The following is a 20,579-nucleotide window of genomic DNA, read 5'->3' as shown; positions in this document are numbered from 1 at the left end:
TTTGTTTTCTAACAATTTTTTTTCTATCAAAATTGTATAGAGAAAGCTCTGCTGAAATTCTAGACCCTATTATTAGAAGATTGCTACATGCTCATATTTGCATTTGGCTGATCACCAAAATTCAAGCTGATCAAATTGATTCGGTTATCTCTGCTGAAATTCTAGACCCTAGTGTACACAAAGAACTCTTTGAAATACTTAAAACTTCAAATGCTCAGCTCCATGTAGTTTAATAAATTTTAATTCACATTGTATGAAAGACAATAAATGTACAAAACATTACCCAAAACAATTTGTAAAAGACAATCAGACAGGAGAAAATGGTTATCCTTTATATCGCAGAAGAAAACCTGATAATTGAGGCTATACAACGAGTATCAAACTTCATGAAATCGGTAATAGTTGGATATGGAATTGATTTTGAAATTTATTGGTATATTATTCAATGCAGATTTCTCCTCATCTAAGTTTTTAAAATAAAATCATTTAATTAAGACATTTCTTTTCTTTCGACGTATATTTTAATGTAATCCGTATTAATTTTCCATTTCAATCTGTTGGCACAGTTTCATTCTTTACGAAAATATTCATTTCACGACAAAGAACAGCTGTAAGGTTTAATGTCAAAAGATAGCGCGAGTATTATATTTCTGACAGTGCACTACTTTTCTCACATAGTTCAGTTAAATATATTACCAGAAGAATCTAAACAGTTGTTTCTCTTTTCTCAATTATCAATTATGGTGAGTTCTTTTAAACATTATATATTAATATCGTGTATATAATAAAGCTAGTACATATAATAATACATAGATTTTTTATTAACTTTGATATTTAAGCATTTTATAAATATATTTAGAATTATATAAAACACAAATGAAAAACTTTATTTTCTTTATATTATAATGGTACTTTTTTCTGGTATTGTATTTTCAATTTAATCTACTATGGACAATTTTCGATCATTTCTGTTGCATTCTCATTCGATTTTTTAAGTATTGGCTTATAAGTTTAGTAACTTATAGTTGCAAAATTGGTATAAACAATTTTGAATGTTTTTTTTTTCTTTTGTATACATTAAATTTCAGCTGTTTTGACAATAGATGAGACAATCTTAGCTGTAGTTAAGATCATCTGATCCATAATTACTATATCCATAACCTATTTCAAAACAGAATGTAATAATGAGCTGCTGTATTCTTTTATAGAGGCAATTAAAAAGCTTGTAAGTCAGACAGCCGTTTATAAAACGAAGCCTGCTCAGCTTTTGCAGCGATATTTATCGGAAAAGAAATAAGAAACATCGATTATAGAGGAAAACTATTCAAGTCACGTTTTAACTGAACGAGGGTTAAACCATTTCTAGTTACCAATGACCTTCGATCTCGAGGTTCTAACAACTTTTCTATCGATCTTACATCGATTTTAATTGACAATGTAAAGGCCAAAGAAAGATTATGAAATCACCCCCAACAACATCTTTCTCCTCGCGAAGTCCTCTTGTACTAGATACTTAGCGATTCCTTGGTATCTAGTGATAAGTGATATTTTACCGTAGGTACTGTAGTGGCACAATACTTCAATATTCTGTGATCAGTGATTTTGTAACCACAGAGATGAACACACCAATGAAATGTCAATCGTAGTTTAAAAATCAGCAGAACATTGAAATATTATGTCAATTGCACCATCAACGATGTTTCAGTAACCAGGTTTAAATTCCCTGTAATAAATACCGCTTGCCATTATGGGATTGAAACGCGATGGCCTTATTAAAAGTCATTGCAAGAAGAATATGAAAATATAACGTATTTTAAAAATGCAAATACAGGTCATGAAACCCTCTTGATAGAAGTCTGCCTTGATTCACATTAATTTAATTTTCAAAATAACATGACACTTACATAATATTTTTACGTAATTAATGCCATTATCTAACACCATTTGTTAAAATGTTTAAACGTAAATGATAACATAAATTTTGTTTTTTTTATAGACCAGTTCCCTGACGACGATCCTCACATCAATTTACCAAACAGACGTAATATATTACTTATTTGGATCATGTTTGATATGTTTCTTTTTTTCAAATCTGAAGACGTATTTACAAAAATGCGATTGGTCGAAACTGCCAAAGTATAATCAAAGCAACATTTTTCTTCTATGTAAATTTATTTTACTTTCTCTGTATGGTCATTTTGGTAAGTAATTCAACCAAATAAGTTTTTGTTGATTTATTCACACGACAAATCATTAAATATGACCCTACTCGAGATGTAACAAATGATTCCCCCTCTATCCTCCTACTCCATTGATCTTTAAGTATCAAAACTTAATTGCATGAATGTGCTTAATACACAAATTTCCCTGCAAATTTTTAGAAATTTTCGACCAAAGACACAGGAAGTATTAAATTAACTTGAAAATGGAACATGATCTTGTTCCCACAAACCGCACACATACCAATACACATCCCTACATACAAAAAAAAACTAAGATTTCTTTCACATTTCTTGATGTTTGGATGGTTTTTCAGCTCAAAGATTTAAAAATTTTCACGAAAATTTGTAGAAAATGTTTTCTTCCTATTTTAAAATAATAACTATTTCTTTCAACTGTTGAATAGCCTGCCATTAGTTGAGTTTCTACTGAAAGTATGTTCCCGACCAGAATTCTGCTAATAGTTTTAAAACACCTCAGGTGTTTTAGGCTAGCTATTAATTAACATGCTATTGTAACTGACCAACCGTGTTTCATCTAACGGTATACAAATATATAAATAAAAATAAATTTTATTTTAAATTTTATATAATAAGCAAGTAAACATCTGAACTATATTTTATTTTAGATGCTACAATGTTAACACCTGTATTTGAGAAAAATAATGAAATTGGTTTTATTCATTTTAACATTTTCTTTATGAAGACCATAATGATTTTCGACGCGGATCATGTAAAGGTAAAGAAATTGAATATATAAATCGTTAATAAATTTAAACAATTTTATTTCAATATAACTTTTGAAATTTTATTAATATTATATTTCTTATATTACTGTATAATGCGTATATATATATATATATATGAGTGCAACAAGTTCATTGCTATTGAATTTTCTTATTTGAAATCGGTGGTGCATTTCTTATTTATTATGTGAAGTGTCAGTTTATGACATAATTCTTCACTTAACTATTTTCACATAATTAACTTTGGAATATGCTAAACAGTACGAATCAAATTTGATATCAACGTCGTAGCCTAAGCCCACAACCATTTTATCCTAAATGGATAAAAACCATTGAACACCGATAATTGCTAGAGGGTTAGCGTTTTTTAATCGGCTTATCGCGTTGTGTTTTTCGGATTTTTTCACATATCTAACACTTATATAGAGACGAGGCAAGTAGGTTCTACAGGTTACCACAAAATTTTACTCTATTGGCACATCGCTCCTGCGCACTGCCTAATTCCATGAATTTGATAAATCTCGTAGTATAGTTCACATGTAACAATTACAAATCAACTGGTTTCTTTGTTAAGTAACTAACACTGCTGTACAACAAAAATTGTTTTCACTCCTGTCAATTATTTTTACTGATTTTTATAATATAAACGGTGCTAAATCCTAATCTGGCAACAGAATTGGACTAAAACCCACCACTTTTGAGGGAAATGCAGTTATTTCAAGGAAAGTATATTCTGTTCAAAATATTTTATTTATCGGCTACACACATTACTAATAGTCTAATTACATATAAATTAATCTATGTTAATTACTCCTTTTTCATAATTCTATAGATTTAAAAAATGAAACATTTAATGCCATGTTTTCTTTTCTTACATTCTTGTTTTGAAGTCACTCGCTGTAGAGTCCAGCAGTAATCCACTAACGTTTTCTTGTTTCACGTTCCGCTGTACCGCTTTTCTATTTGAGAAGGGAATTGATGGAACCTTTTTTATCTTCATCAGAAATAGCTCCTACATAGGCAGGGAAAAATCTGAATGAGAATGTAGGAAATGCATCTTGTGTTACACATTGTAACCCACAGTTTGGTAGGACGTTATCAACTAATTCAATATTTTATCATAATTCAGAAATGGGAAACATATGGCATGCGTGTCCAAACTGGCACGTAACGTATCATACGATTGTAATTTATCATGTGTTTTTTCCAATCATCTTTTTGGTTTATTACATGATTATCTGTTTTTCAATAAGCTTTTTTCATGTATTCGAATTAAAACACACAACAAATTTCTTTAAATATCGTTATTCGAAATCGAAATCTTTGGCATGCATAAGCATCTTTAGAGCTATGTATTGTTATATTATGGCACCCGGACTCAGAAAGGTTCTCCATCCCTGTAATAGTTGTTAACTAGTATATTCCCCAAAAAATTTTCGTTTACGTTTTCGAATGCGTTTTACACTGTCCTTTCCTTTAGATTAAGTTTTTCCTTGAAAGTAAGATCTTAAAATACTATTTTACTTGTGGCAAAAAAATTTCTCTTTTTTTCGCATTGCTCAAATAAGAAAACTTTTGCTTTAATTAACTAATTAAACAATGCCTCCTCGTATGTTCATACCTTTCACAAAATTTTTAATGAAATCAAGCTTGCTAAGAAGAAGAGGTAAGAGGAATTTAGTTTTCTCCACCAGAGCAGAAAAAGCAATATTTTACTGACCGTGTACGTTTGCTGCGCGATCGGGCTACTTTTTTCCATGTAGTGGCTAGTTGTTGCTTGACTAGTCCAATTCACACAAGAAAGCAAACTTTGCTGCATTTTTTTTTGTTACTTGTTTGCATTGTAATAACTTTGAGGTCAGCATACACATTCCACTCGTGCTCAATGTATTTACCTTGATACTGTCTTTTCTTTTATGTAAACAGCAGGAGCGACTGAAACAGATCGGTGTTTGTTGCAGCAAAATGCGCATGGTGCATATTGTATTACGCTTTTTGTTTTTACTGTAAAGCCTTTGATGTCTATTATGCAAAAGTAACAATCATCGATGTGATTTGAGGTTCCTGCTACACCATAGGGACAGCAAAAGGCATTGATTTGTGTGTGTGTCTTTCAACCATCCAGCTTTCTCCGGTAGATGCTCAGTGATTTTTATTGCGCTTTCAATATCAGTTTTCCACAAATGTAGCAGAAACAGTCTGGCTGGATTTTGCACACGCATGATATGTTGAGACTGAGAGATCTAGAACTGAGTTCCTTGCATCTCTGCTGTATCTTTTAAATCTGACACGCCACGCCTTCACATATGACAGATGAGTGAACCGAACCATTTTGCACCAAACAGCTGACACCTACGGTCTACTAAGATGTGGCACCTGACCTTGAACGGTCCGTATAAAATGATTCCTGACATAAAGCAAATACGCTTTCTCAGGTTCTATCTTTTACTGAAACAATAGTAACAGAAAGATTGTTTTCTAAAAGAGGCATTCTTTGCAAAAAAAAAATGGTATTTTACAAAACTGTGAGTAATAGAAGTTTTTGGACTTTTGATTCATATTCAACACTCTAAAGTACGATATTAAATCATATTTTGTTTCAGGGAAAGATTCTGATGCAGTACAGTATAATGATTAAGAATTTTCAAATTATTATTTCTTACTATGATCGATCTGCAATTCCAATTATGTGATTTTTTAGTCAATTTTTGTTGTTGCATTGATAAGACAATTTATCATAACTAGAGTTGCATAAACTAAATCTAGATGTTGTTTGATTATTGGCGATCTGTCTAGGGAGGAATGACTCCCTGGAGGACTTTTATAAGAAACTAGCTTACCCGTCGCGCATTGCTGCGATCTCAGAAGAAAGGAAATTCAAGCAAACACGTTATGATAAAATTAAATTTACATTTTATCATTTTTATTGAAACTTATTATTATTATTCATTTTCATCGGGAAAACATTTCAAAGTGTCGTTTCAATTCTATTTATTTATTGGAGTGTTTGTGGATACACGATATTTTTTTGTTTTTCCCTCTGGTGTGTACACGAATAAATCGGAAGGTTTTTCAATGCGTGAGCCGCCACATACAGTGGCCGGCTCATACAGTCTATGCGAGAAGCACGGATTCTCTAAATTTAGCCCACACACTCGCTGCGATTGTCAGAAGTGCGATATTCCCCATTTTTATATATATTTTTAAATCCTTTATAATTTTCATTATTTAATTGCTCCTTCCTCTCTTCCTTGGCATGTTGTGAAATTTCTGATAGTTGGATAATAAACCGTTTTATTGTAATTTGTCTTTTTAAATTATTTTGAGTCGATATTAAAATTTGGAAAAGGGGGGATACCTAGATCGGTAAAATACGCGAATTTCTTCCTACAACTTCGGTTGTTGTTCGGGGTACAGTTAAGGTTTTAACGAAGTTCGAGCGAATACATAATTAGCAAAAAAAAGTTGAAATAAAGTGATTAAACAAAAATTATTACAAATATCGTAAATAACAGTTCACAAATGCATATATAGAGATATTTTTTGGAAGGGGGAAATGGTCTTCACAATTTGAAATCGATCGAACACTCTGTGCGCGAATGCTCGTGTAAATGCGCGCCATCTATCGTAGGATAAATGTACTTCGCGGGAGTGTATTAAAAAATTAAAAAAACTTTCCAAAGTTTTATGGCAATTGTACTATGCCACAAACCTTCGCCAGAGTATATTAAACAACTTCCCAAAGTTTCACGGCTATCGGATAAACGGTGTGGTAATGCATGAAGGACAGACAGACAGACACACACACACACATACATTCATTTTTATATATATAGACTAAACTCTATTTAGGTATTACTAAGGTGAATAAAACTCGAGAAACCACGTGGCCGTTGCCTTATTCCATTTAATCGTATAATTCAAATATTTTTCTGCTCGCATGTGCAGAAAGAAAAATGGAAATAGCTGTTGAGAATTTTTAGTTTTCATCCTTATATTTAATTATAAAAGAAGAAAGTCGTTTCTTAAGATAAATTTAAAGATTTACAAATTATAACACAGTAAGCATTAAGAACATTTAGCTTTTCATTAAAGATCCACGATTAATTTAATAATTATCTTAATAGCCAGTTGGTAGAGATATGAAGCTACCAACCGGCTTTTCAGGTAATTATTAAATTAATGCTTTACAGGCAAAAAGCTTAAAACTGTACGAATCCATATTTTTATGCACAATAGTTATTGATGTTTTAATATGACTAATGAAACGTTTTTTTGTATTTTTTTAGTTAATTTTGAACAATCCTAAAATCGTCGATAGATCACCAATCGTATATGGCCTAGAAGGAGTTGTAAATAAATCTATTACGTTCAGGTTTGTTGAATTTATTTATATATATAGATAGAAATGAAATGCATAACCAGTCATACTGACAAGCACCTCATATGAGACATTTTACTTTAAAATGTCTCATATGAGAAAAGTAATCGAAAAGTTATATTATGAAGTAAAACTGTCATTACTTTACGAAATCGATTTCATAGTTCTAGAAGAAATGCGAAACAGTTAGCTTATTAACAAAATAATGGGCCGTAATTTGAAAAACTTGAAGGCCTATAAATTCCCACTGTCGTCTTTTTTATCCTTTTGTCCGCCTGTCTGGCCGTCTTTCCTCAAGTTTCAGAACGGAGTTACATAGATGAAAGTCTGCTGTTGGCGAGTTGCAACCAGTGTTCAGTGGTTTTATGCATACTTTGTTTATAGGAAAATCCAAAAGCATCATTACGGTTCTTTGATACGATGACAAGCGACAATTAAAATTTTTTACTACATATTTAAATAGCTCGAACTCTAAAAGGACTTTTTTTTTATTGTGGGTTGTACCAGCCTCACAATGGATGCGGCCGAACGAGAGAGACGGGACCAGACAATCCGAGACATACCGCATATGAAAAATTTATGTTGTACATGTCTGTAGGGCCATTACGTATATCGTGCTTAGGACTTTGACAAGCATATTTGTTTTCATTCGTTACTTTAACTGCTTGATACCTAGACTCATCCGGTGCTGTAAATTACTATCGCTTAATATATAAGTACTGTACATTTAATAAACCGATATGATATCGATTCTTTAAGCCCACCAGCGGGAGAAGGGATTATAACACTGAACAATAGTCTTAGGATCGGCCTCACCAATGGGTGACTTGCATGAATTTTTTTCGAATTTTCTTCACGTGTATAACACTTTATTATTGAATACATTACTTCTAGTCTTTCGCATTGAACATCTTATTATCTCATTAACCGCGATGTCAAGTAACAATTATTCAATGTATTTCTATATATTTCGATTTAAAACGTACTTTACATGTATTTTATAACTAAAAAAGCGATAATATTTAATAAACTACATTTCGAACTCAACAGTCCAAACGAATAACTACTGTGGTTTTTGTGTGTATTTTTATAAATTTATATGTGGCCGAGCCTTTTCATTATTTTTGATAATTTTACTAAATCCATTTACATAAAGTATTAAGTTATATTTTTCTATGAAGTTCTTAATTTTAGTTATAATAGAATAATGTTTTTTTTTTTTTTATTTCAGTAATGGCAATGAATGGGCAAAGAAAAGAAAATTATTCACTCCTATTTTCCGCATGAAACAATTAGACGATTTTATTCCAGAGATAGAAAGACATTCGCGCAATACTTTAGAAAAATTAAAATCTTGCAAGAGCGATGTCTCATTTTCTGTAAATGAAACAATAATGTCGATTGCTTTCGGTAAGTTTGAAAAAGTTTAATTATGTTTATATCTAGTGAAGAATCTGAAACACAGGTTGATTCAAAAGTCTTCTTACATAGGTAAAAGACGGACCTAAATATGCCGTCAAATAAGTCATAAAATATTTGCTATGTTGATGTTAAATAATTTGAATGCACACATAAACACTAGAATGCCTGGACCGAGCGTATTCCGATCAACACCTTGATAACGATTTTCTAGAGCATCTGTTAAATTCGAGCGAGATGAGACTTAAATAAACTAGTATAAAGAGGAAACGTATTTCCTTTTAATGATATAAAATCGTGCTTTGAAATTTGTTTCTGCTTCTAACACTATAAAGTGCTATAGAGGAAGGAAACGTATTTCTCAATTGTGTTATCTACTGTATTCTTATTGTCCATTCCTGTCTTCTTTCAGTAGTGACAGGTGCAACTATCCTACAACAATTACCTTTGCTGCTGTAAGCAAACGCGTTACCTGTATATATGAGAGAAGAAACTCCTTCGTCATGAAAATTCAAGCAAAAATAAGCACTTCTCAGTTGTAAGATTTATATTTATTTGTACACAGCGTGCTTTAAGATATTTATTATTTAAGTAAAATCGATATTATCTCATAAACTTTATCCTAAAAATTAACATTTCTAGTCAAAAATAATCCAGCAACTAGTTACTCAACTTTCCCTGCAACATTTAAAATTTAGATAACGTCATGTGTTGTATTATATTTTAAAAAGTTTTATATTTTTAACTATTATTGAATGGCAAAAAGAATAATTTTGAAAATATAAAAGTGTTTTATAAAAAATTCTAAATGCTAATAACGAGTAAAATCGTCATTAAGTCTGACCCAACTCGAGATACACACAACGCTAGTATTTCTCCACCTCCATGACTTTTAACCACCAAACTTTAAGATCATTAATCACATATTAAGCAGACCAACAAATTTCATAAATTTACCACAAAGAAACACAGGAGTTATTAAGCTTGAAACAGGGCGAACAAAATCGTCCCCCAAACACGTACACACACACTAACATCCATATGTACAGAAATTACCTGAGAATTTTTTGTATTTCTCAATGTTGGAATGTGTCTTAAGTCCAAAAATGTAAAAATCTTCGGTGGGGTTATTTTTTGACTGATCGCAATACATTTTTTCTGTTATATATAACAGCAGCTAAAGTAAAAGCTTTAGTAACACTTACCTAAATATCATTAAATAAACATTACGAAATACAAAGATTAACCTATGAAAAGAAAACATAGTAGCACTTTTAAGGGATAAAATCTGAAAGAAACGAAACAACACCTGGTTAATAGGAAAGTAAGTGAAATATATTACTTTCTTGTTCTATTAGTTTTCATTAACTCCTAAACCTGTTGCTCGAACTGTACCAAACTTTTTATGCTTATTCTCTTGGACTTCCAGGCAAATATAAACTACATATAAAACATTGACACCACACCCTTTCCTTGATTTCATTCCCCTTATTAACTCCCAGCAAAATATAGACTTACGTGAAATCTGAACGCCCCACTCTCCTCCCAACTTAATCTCCTCGACATTTCGAGATAAACGTAACAACCGTAGGCTAAAATAGCAAAACTTGTAATATAGTTTTTATTTTACATTTTTTCCGTTAATTTATTTAATTTAAAATATATGCTCTCCACCTGAAATTAGTACTGGCTTGCCCCTGTACATCATACTTTCCTGCCAGCAATAAAGTCGTGCCTATTACCTATCTGACTCCTTTTATGGGAAAAGTTTTCAATTGAAATAACGTGATTTCCTATTCAAAGTAGATATGTTTTATGCTTATTCTGGGCCTCCTAATGCTAAGATTTCCACATCTTTTCTCCACTTTTATCTACCTAATTCTGTTCTTAAAATTAAGGAAAGACAGACAGTGGAAATTTATAGGTCTGCAATGTTTTCAAACTGCAACCCCAATTAATACTAGAAATGTCCAGTGATTCATGTTTTTTCTGTAATTTTGTGTTAAAATTATATTTTTAAATGTAACGAAAACAATTCTTTTTGGATAAGGTGACTTTGGTGTAAAATTATTATTTAACATATTATAATAATTATATTACAGAAACTATATTTGGATTTCAAAAGTCTCTACACATCGAAGAATTTCCTGTGATAGATAAAATATGCGAATTGTAAGTGTAATTTGTTTTAAATGCTTTATTTTGTGATAATATTTTCTCGAATTATGTTTAATACGTAACGTTAACGGTTATTTAAAAACATTTTTGCTTTGCTGAAAAGAAAATTATGTTTTAATATTGATTATAATAATAATGAGTTTTACGTTTTATCTACAGACTGGTTCAAAACTTGCTTAAAAATTAGATAACTGTTTGTAATTGCCATTAAATTGGATAATTAAATTACTAGAAAACAAGTTTCCACAAATTTAAAAAAGTACCTAATGGAAAAATAATAGTGAATATTTAAATGGCAAAGGGATTTATGTATTACCCTAGAGACTGCTTCACAATGAACTTTTAGGATCAAGTTATTTTTTTCCTTTTGGATCTCACGTGTAAAATAATATTAACCCTAGATATGACGTTAATAAACAGGATAAATGAAAACACGTGTTAACATGTGTTTCTATCTATCATCATCATCATCGTGGTTTTTGTTTTATACTTGTGCTGCATTTTTGGTTTTTAGCAATAGAGAAATTTGATATGAATAATATCTGGGTGATAACAACAACAACTACAACGCCAACAACTGTTCAAACAGAATGAATTGTATTATGCAGCGTGAGGTCTGTATTAAACGCATTATCACAATTAAAAATGTGTACACTACACAAAAGTCCAGAAACATTAAACCTTAATTATAACATACAAATGGCACTAGAGAAACCTGCAATATTTAACACGTGTCGCATTGTTAGCAAATTTCTAAATGTTAATATATATTCCAAGAACACAAAAGCACATTAATGTAACACTTGTTTGGGTAGCAATGCTTTGACTTGAGTCCTGCATAAACACTTGGAACAAGTATCAGCTGAACATGACAAATAATAATAATTTAAAAAAGAGAATTTTTCAATAATAATACAAAACAATTACCTAATTATATTAAATTTCAAAGGCATTCAAAAATGAATTTGAAAACATACATTTCAATGCGGAACAAGCTGTAACTTCAAATTCTGACAAATGGTTCTATTCTTTTCGACCTTGATGCTATTCTCCAATTGTTACTTTTCTTGTATTTATAATTCTATAAATAAATTCATAAACAAAAGTGTTTTGCACTGATATGAAATTGTTCAATTAATGCAAAATTCTCACCATAGCCATATCTGGCACAGGTATGTAAATAATTACCACGTTTGATAGCACGTAGGACACCATGTGGCCATGTAAATTTGTGGAAAGGTTTAGAGAGGGTCATGGTATTCAGAATTTTCAGTGTACATTACCTATTGTTTGGAGATCTTCGAATGCCACGTATGCATGTACGATGTTGTCAAAGACATTACTTACAGCTGACGAATTTTGACAATGGCCCATCATTAGAAAAGAGATGTAGATTAATTGTTTCGACATGACTTTGAGAAGATGTAGCGGATACTTGAGCGCTTGTAATGTAGATGTAGAGTGATCCTGTAATGTAGATGTAGAGTGTAGATGTGGTCAGGCTCTGAACGTCACAGATACACTGTCATGAAAGATGATAGTTTGATTGCGAGATAAGTACGAACAGCTGCAATACCGTCTTTGATCATTATTCGGAAACACATAGAAGTCTCATTACAGAACTTCGTATTTTCCTATATCTTTAACGAGTGAATAGCAGAGGCTAATTTTCTTGCATTTTACTGCTATAAGGTTTGTCATTAGGACACATGTCGTCAATTTTAGAGCTGCTGTGACAGGGAAGCATAAACTGCCATTGACTGGCAGACAGTGATAAATCTTGATCGTGTTCGGGAACGGATGACTATCGTGTTATGGTATCGAGAACCATTGACGAGCGTTTCAATCCCGTGTCTACTATGAGCGATACACCGACTCATGATGGGATGTAGGTCTGGCAAATCATCTCGTATGACAGTCGATCATCCATAACAGTAGTGCTCGAGGCATTGATGGCACAGCGATAAGTTCAGGAAATTCTGTACCCTCACTCTTCGTCATTCCTGACAGAGCTGCTTCACAATTTTCTAGCAACATAACGTTTAAGCAGATAGCTAACATTTCACAAAAATGTGACATTACCACAAATGTTTGGCCTACTCGGCCTGCAGATTTGCTACTATTGGTTGAATCACATCGATAGAATAGAGCATCCAATACGTGGACAATTTACCAAAGGAGGTGCCTTCCAAGAAGACTTTCTACGTGAAAGTGGCCCCTTCAGAAATATGAAGGAAACGCAGATAACTCGACATGGCACTTACCAAAGAAGATATACGCACCAAAATTTTCCAGGTTTTATTCACTTGGCCACTAGTCAGCCAGAGCGTTTGTATGACCAGATGAACACAACTTTCCTCCATCAACGAATGTTAGGAATCCGATGTGACAATTGCGTCATCTCTTGAGAAATCTGGCATAAAACTGCGAATGATGCTTCAATGTTTCCATGCCCGTAGCGTTATCTCTGCACTTTTCCTATCAAAAGGTTACGTGCAAGATATTATACGTTTGTTAACATTACCATCATTACTCAAAAAACTTTTGGAACGATATTATAATAATTTCTTATTATCGTTATCATATTTTCACCAACATACTAAAATGTTATTGTTATTTAGTTTCAAGTTTTTTGACGGTAAGTGTAATTTTGCATTAGTAATTGCTACATTGTTGAACGTATTACTCTTCTATTCTGATCCTTTTCGACAATTACTAACTAAATATAAAATTATATTTATTACAGCGTAAACCAGATGAGTTGGAAACGAACAGTCAACGTATTTCTCAGATCAAATTTAATTTTTGATTATTTTTCGAATGGAAAGAAACTTAAAGAATATTGCAATGTCTTAAAAGAAATATCTGAAAAAGTTATCTTTTCTTTTATTTTAATAAGATTTTTAAATATTGTTATGCAATTATACAATTCTATTTCTTACANAATTGGATGGGGAGATTCACATCGCGACATGCTTCTGTGCAAGCAGACACGTAACGGGGATGGGTACCTTGACGGGAGGTACGTCGGACTACTGAGCATGTCGGATTAAAAAACGTCGGACTATAGAGGGACAACTGTATTAGGGCACAGAAGACTGTAACAATAAAGAAGAATATTAGCACATAAGACTAATTAAGTACTAAAGCAGAATATTGAAGGAATTTATATCACTAAATAAAAAAGGAAATTTATTATATAGGCCTTATATATTTTCATTTCACGACTGCACAATTTTAAATTAATTAAATAAATGATCTTAACGATTGCAAGAATATCATTAATTTTTAGAGTGAGAATGAAACATCAAAAGTTATTTGTAACGTTTCACTCTCTCCCCTTTCCCTTCTCGATATCATACTGAAACCTGACCACTTGTGTTTTTGTTTGATAATAAAACATAATGGATCGACGTTGATATTTAATACTGTATAAAGGAAACTTAAATTAGTAAACTAAAACAGTACATAAAAAAAAAACAAAAACAAAGAAAGCAATTTGGAGTTTATGTGCAGGTAAACAAAGGATAAAAGACGTCATTGTGATTGGGTAATTCTGATTTTATAATTCTATAAATAAATAGAAAAATGTGTTATCTTTGAATTAATGAGCAGGTAAACAAAGGATAAAAGACGTCATTGTGATTGGGTAATTCTGATTTTATAATTCTATAAATAAATTCATAAACAAAAGCGTTTTGCACTGATATGAAATTGTCCAATTAATGCAAAATTCTTACCATAGCCATATCTGGCACAGGTATGTAAATAATTACCACGTTTGATAGCACGTAGGAAATACCATTTGGCCCTGTAAATTTGTGGAAAGGTTTAGAGAGGGTCATGGTATTCAGAATTTTCAGTGTACAGTACTTATTGTTTGGAATAGGGTACAGTACCTATTGTTTGGAATGTAGTACCTATCTTCAAATGCCACGTATGCATGTACGATGTTGTCAAAGACAGCTGAAGAATTTTGACAATGGCCCATTATTAGGAAAGAGATGTAGATTAATTGTTTCGACATGACTTTGAGAAGATATAGCGGATACTTGAGCGCTTGTAATGTAGATGTAGAATGTAGACGTGGTCAGGCTCTGAACGTCACAGATACACTGTCATGAAAGATAGTAGTTTGATTGCGAGATAAGTACGAACAGCTGCAATACCATCTTTGATCATTATTCGAAAACACATAGAAGTCTCATTACAGAACTTCGTATTTTCCTATATATTTAACGAGTGAATAGCAGAATCTAATTTTCTTGCATTTTACTGCTATAAGTTTTGTCATTAGGACACATATCGTTAATTTTAGAGCTGCCGTGACAGGGAAGCATAAACTGCCATTGACTGGCAGACAGTGATAATTCTTGATCGTGTTCGGGAACGGACGACTATTGTGTTATGGTATCGAGAACCATTGACGAGAGTTTCAATCCCGTGTCTACTATGAGCGGTATACTCTCTCATGATGGGATGTTGGTCTGGCAAATCATCTCGTATGACAGTCGATCATCCATAACAGTAGTGCTCGAGGCATTGATGGCACAGCGATAAGTTCAGGAAATTCTGTACCCTCACTCTTCGTCATTCCTGACAGAGCTGCTTCACAATTTTCTAGCTGCTTCACAATGAACTTTTAGGATCAAGTTATTTTTTTCCTTTTGGATCTCACGTGTAAAATAATATTAACCCTAGATATGACGTTAATAAACAGGATAAATGAAAACACGTGTTAACATGTGTTTCTATCTATCATCATCATCATCGTGGTTTCGGTTTTATACTTGTGCTGCATTTTTGGTTTTTAGCAATAGAGAAATTTGATATGAATAACATCTGGGTGATAACAACAACAACGCCAACAACTGTTCAAACAGAATGAATCGTATTATGCAGCATGAGGTCTGTATTAAACGTATTCTCACAATTAAAAATGTGTACACTACACAAAAGTCCAGAAACATTAAGCCTTAATTAAAACATATAAATGGCACTAGAGAAAGCTGCAATATTTAACACGTGTCACAATGTTAGCAAATTTCTAAATGTTAATATATATGTTATGGACAAAGTGATTAATACGGGCATTATGAATAATTCCCGTATTATTCATAATGCCGAATAATGCCCGGGCATTATGAATAATGACCAACAAAATCGGGCACTGTAATAAATTTCAATAATTTATTAAATTGACCGGTCATTATGAATACTGCTACCACCTAGTCGGGCAAAGTGATAAAATATGTTAAGGAGTGATCATCCGACATAGTTAGCCAATCAGAACTTACATCTTACTTGCTCACGCGTATTGCATTTAGTACCGAATTTTAAATTTATGTGTTCAGTAGTTAATCTTTCTTCTTTGACAAAAGTAACGATCATGGAGGAATCATTAAGTGATATGAATAATCGCTTCAACAACCAATTAAACGAGCTAAAAACAAAAGGGCTGAAGAAGTAGCATATATTCTTTTGGTTTTTTTTAACAATTTTTGGTGCACCGAGTATTCTACAAAGCGATAATGGCAGAGAATTCGCCAATAATATCATCAAAGAAATGTGTAATATGTGGTCCGAGTTAAAAATGGTGCATGGAAAGCCCAGGCACTCACAAAGTCAGGGTTCAGTAGAAAGATGTAATCAAGACGTAGAAAATATGCTTAGTTCTTGGTTGGAGATTAACAATACTAACAAATGGTCGGAAGGATTACGTTTTNACAATATCACCAGCGGCTAAGTATATAACACCGTTGAAAATGGGTGTATTTGATTCCGGGTTTTCTCCTGACCAAAGAGTTGGCCGAGTGGAGTTTTACAAGTTTTTCATACGTGTAACAACAAAATAATCGCAAATGCCGACTAACAATTTGAACAAGAAATCAACTTGCTCTGCTCAGTGTTTGAAAAATTTATAAATAATTAAAAGATAATATCTTTACATATATTTCTCACACCTTTTATATATGTCGTATATAATATTATATGTAAGTTGTGTGAATTGATATAAACTACAGTTTGAAAAGAAGTAGTATAAAAATTGTAACCTGTGTATAAATATGAAGGTTTTATATTACTGTTCTTAAAACTATATTTCAGTTTCTATACCGTGCAATTTCTTAAACGATATTCACTAGAAAATAATTGGGCAACGCTTGACAATTGTAAATAAATAAACTATTAAACGTACTCTTGTACAGTACTGTACCAGTTATCCGGCTCCCGAGAACCTGCTATTTTTGTAACTAGTTTTTACTTTAATGGGCTATAATACAGCTGTAGCTGGTTCACTCGGCATACATTCTAGTATGACTGCTGGAATGCGTTGTGTTGAATACAGTTCAGTTCCTTACTATCCATTATCGATTTTATACGCCAAGTAAGTATTTAGCCTCCATCCAGACAACCGGAAAATTTAAAAAATACTACCAGACCCAAGCTTGCAGGATCTCTGTATAAGATTCCAAGTTTTTGGTTACTGGTTTATCAAATATAATTTTCCTTTTTCGTTATTTTTATCATTTATCTTATAGAAATAAGTTTTTGGAAATCATTTGTATTCTTCTACTTAAAAATATTGTTGACGTTTGTCAATCTATAAGAATTACTGAAAATGATTTCGATTATTATTTTTTCAATAGGCTTATACTACATTATCGAAAACAATATGCTGGTGTTTGTACGAAGTTGGAAAAAATCCTGAAATTCTGGCAAAAATACAAGATGAATTAGATTCTATATTCGAAGATGTCAATTCTCCTATTCGAAAAGAAGACTTGCAAAAAATGGAATATTTAGAATGTGTCATTAATGTATGTTGTTTTCTGTTACACTATGGAAATATCACTTTAACTTTTGTAACGTTTCGCGTTATTATTACCAGTAAAAATATATTAACACTTTAGTATATTTCTAAATACGTGTGTGCTGTACTGTATATGTAACGAACTAGTTACGCAATGAGGAGATAAGTGGCTTCGCCATGACAGACTATTTCCTGCAAGTAACTGCGGAAGCTGCAAATTTATCTCCCCTATTGTGGAGTTAGTTCGTCATATGTACTGTACAGTACATGTAGTCTATATTATAAAATATAAGTACTGTACGTTAATATATTTTTACGTATGGCGTAGTTAAGAGTCGCACCTATTCTACGCGGACCTTAGTAACGAAATGCCAGTGTACGGTTAATAACTAGGAAGCACGATCCGGGTTCGATCCGGTCATAGAGGAAGACGTGGGCTAATTCTCTGATTGTACGTAACGCGTTACGTGGTTAATTTGTCGGGGCAGGTGTAGATTTTAGAATTTTGTTGTCTTAGCTGAGAATTATGCGAGAACCTTATAACTTCCTGTATCTATTCGTATGTTACATCCATCCCTCGCTAGTATTGTGTTGTTTAGACTTATAGACTTGGGTTTGCAGATCCGTTTTATCGTATTTAAGATCGTAGTTTTGCATATTTTGGGGGAGAGTAAATAAATACGCGGACTTTATCGTATTTCTAAGAAAACACGTCGAATACTTGAAAAGTAAGCCAAGTGTGTCTTCCCTCTCCAGTTGAAATTTCTTGTGAAGAACCGAAAGATTACACGCGTCATGGTTAATAGTTACGAATTGAATCATTGACAGTGCACTCGAACCCGGAGCCATTGCTGTTTATTAACACGTGACGTCTGTCAAAGGTCGGTGTCATTAAGCAGTTAAACTATGACTAAAAGCCAATGTTCGAGGAGATCTTCATCTTTTATACAAAATTGGTAGACCAATGAAAAATGTCTACATTTTCTTTCCTACACTCTTTTACTAAGGAAAATATGAAGTGTAACTTTCACTTCTAAAGGAACTATTTCTAAAGAAACACTTCTAAAGGAACTTTCACTTCTAAAGGTATATCTATACCATTTTTCCCTATATAATTTATTGAAATTAAAGTACATTATTAAAAAAATATTTCGATAATTTTTTTAGATTTTGAAATATTTTTATTATCGATAAGATAAGTTTTGATAACTTTACACAGTATTGTTATTTATCACAGGAAACAATGAGAATGTATCCAGCAGTTCCTATAACAGCTAGATTATCGAAAGAAGAAATATGTGTTGGTAAAGATGTCATTTTTAATACTTTCAAATAGCATTACGTTCATAAAACACTAACAACTTTAACCTTTGACAGGCAACCAGATTTTTCCTTCAAATTGTAATTTTCTGATATCGATTTATCATCTTCAGCGAAATTCAAGATATTTCCCTAATCCGAACAAATTCGATCCACTTCGATTTCTTCCATCAAATTCAGCAAATAGACATCCTTATTGCTTTATACCATTTTCAGCTGGGAGAAGGAATTGCATTGGTAAGTTTTATAAACATTTAAGTAAGGATTAAATTTATATTAAGAATTTTACTTTATTTTCGAATTGATTTGGCATCACATGTCGTCAAGAAATAAAAAATTTTAGAGGTTATTGATCTACTTTTTTTTTCGATTAAATGCAAAATAAGTTGCAACTGGGAGAGGTGCGAACTTACAACCGAACTCCCAGTGTTCTGGGAACGGAACCACTTTGGCCATTGTCTGTTTATTTCATCAAGTATCACTTAAGAACATCTGAACCAATTTCTATGAATCTTTCTATGTACAGTACTGTACATTAATCCAGGATAGTATACATCATTTTNGAAAATATGAAGTGTAACTTTCACTTCTAAAGGAACTATTTCTAAAGAAACACTTCTAAAGGAACTTTCACTTCTAAAGGTATATCTATACCATTTTTCCCTATATAATTTATTGAAATTAAAGTACATTATTAAAAAAATATTTCGATAATTTTTTTAGGTTTTGAAATATTTTTATTATCGATAAGATAAGTTTTGATAACTTTACACAGTATTGTTATTTATCACAGGAAACAATGAGAATGTATCCAGCAGTTCCTATAACAGCTAGATTATCGAAAGAAGAAATATGTGTTGGTAAAGATGTCATTTTTAATACTTTCAAATAGCATTACGATAGATAGAAATGATATGCATAACCAGTCATACTGACAAGCACCTCATATGAGACATTTTACTTTAAAATGTCTCATATGAGAAAAGTAATCGAAAAGTTATATTATGAAGTAAAACTGTCATTACTTTACGAAATCGATTTCATAGTTCTAGAAGAAATGCGAAACAGTTAGCTTATTAACAAAATAATGGGCCGTAATTTGAAAAACTTGAAGGCCTATAAATTCCCACTGTCGTCTTTTTTATCCTTTTGTCCGCCTGTCTGGCCGTCTTTCCTCAAGTTTCAGAACGGAGTTACATAGATGAAAGTCTGCTGTTGGCGAGTTGCAACCAGTGTTCAGTGGTTTTATGCATACTTTGTTTATAGGAAAATCCAAAAGCATCATTACGGTTCTTTGATACGATGACAAGCGACAATTAAAATTTTTTACTACATATTTAAATAGCTCGAACTCTAAAAGGACTTTTTTTTTATTGTGGGTTGTACCAGCCTCACAATGGATGCGGCCGAACGAGAGAGACGGGACCAGACAATCCGAGACATACCGCATATGAAAAATTTATGTTGTACATGTCTGTAGGTAAATTGGTAAATCTTTTGTTTTC

General features: G+C 32.2%; 1 protein-coding gene across 1 annotated transcript; it reads left to right on the top strand.

Annotated features, from left to right (window-relative positions):
- Window positions 1–620: 620 nt before the first annotated feature.
- On the top strand, window positions 621–19,829 carry LOC111639943 (cytochrome P450 4C1-like). The gene is made up of 11 exons (XM_023385907.1): window positions 621–743; window positions 1,997–2,201; window positions 2,849–2,958; window positions 7,255–7,340; window positions 8,578–8,756; window positions 10,868–10,937; window positions 13,690–13,816; window positions 17,591–17,761; window positions 18,992–19,058; window positions 19,132–19,332; window positions 19,798–19,829. Exons 1-11 carry the CDS (start codon window positions 621–623, stop codon window positions 19,827–19,829), a joined length of 1,371 nt encoding a protein of 456 aa, XP_023241675.1.
- Window positions 19,830–20,579: the final 750 nt, after the last annotated feature.

The sequence above is a fragment of the Centruroides sculpturatus genome, unplaced genomic scaffold (genome assembly GCF_000671375.1).
Source record: "Centruroides sculpturatus isolate CEXI.00-Female unplaced genomic scaffold, Cexi_2.0 scaffold1264, whole genome shotgun sequence".
Lineage (NCBI taxonomy): Eukaryota > Metazoa > Arthropoda > Arachnida > Scorpiones > Buthidae > Centruroides > Centruroides sculpturatus.
The sequence above is the reverse complement of the archived record's forward strand: the minus strand, read 5'-3'. Positions and strand labels throughout refer to the sequence as shown.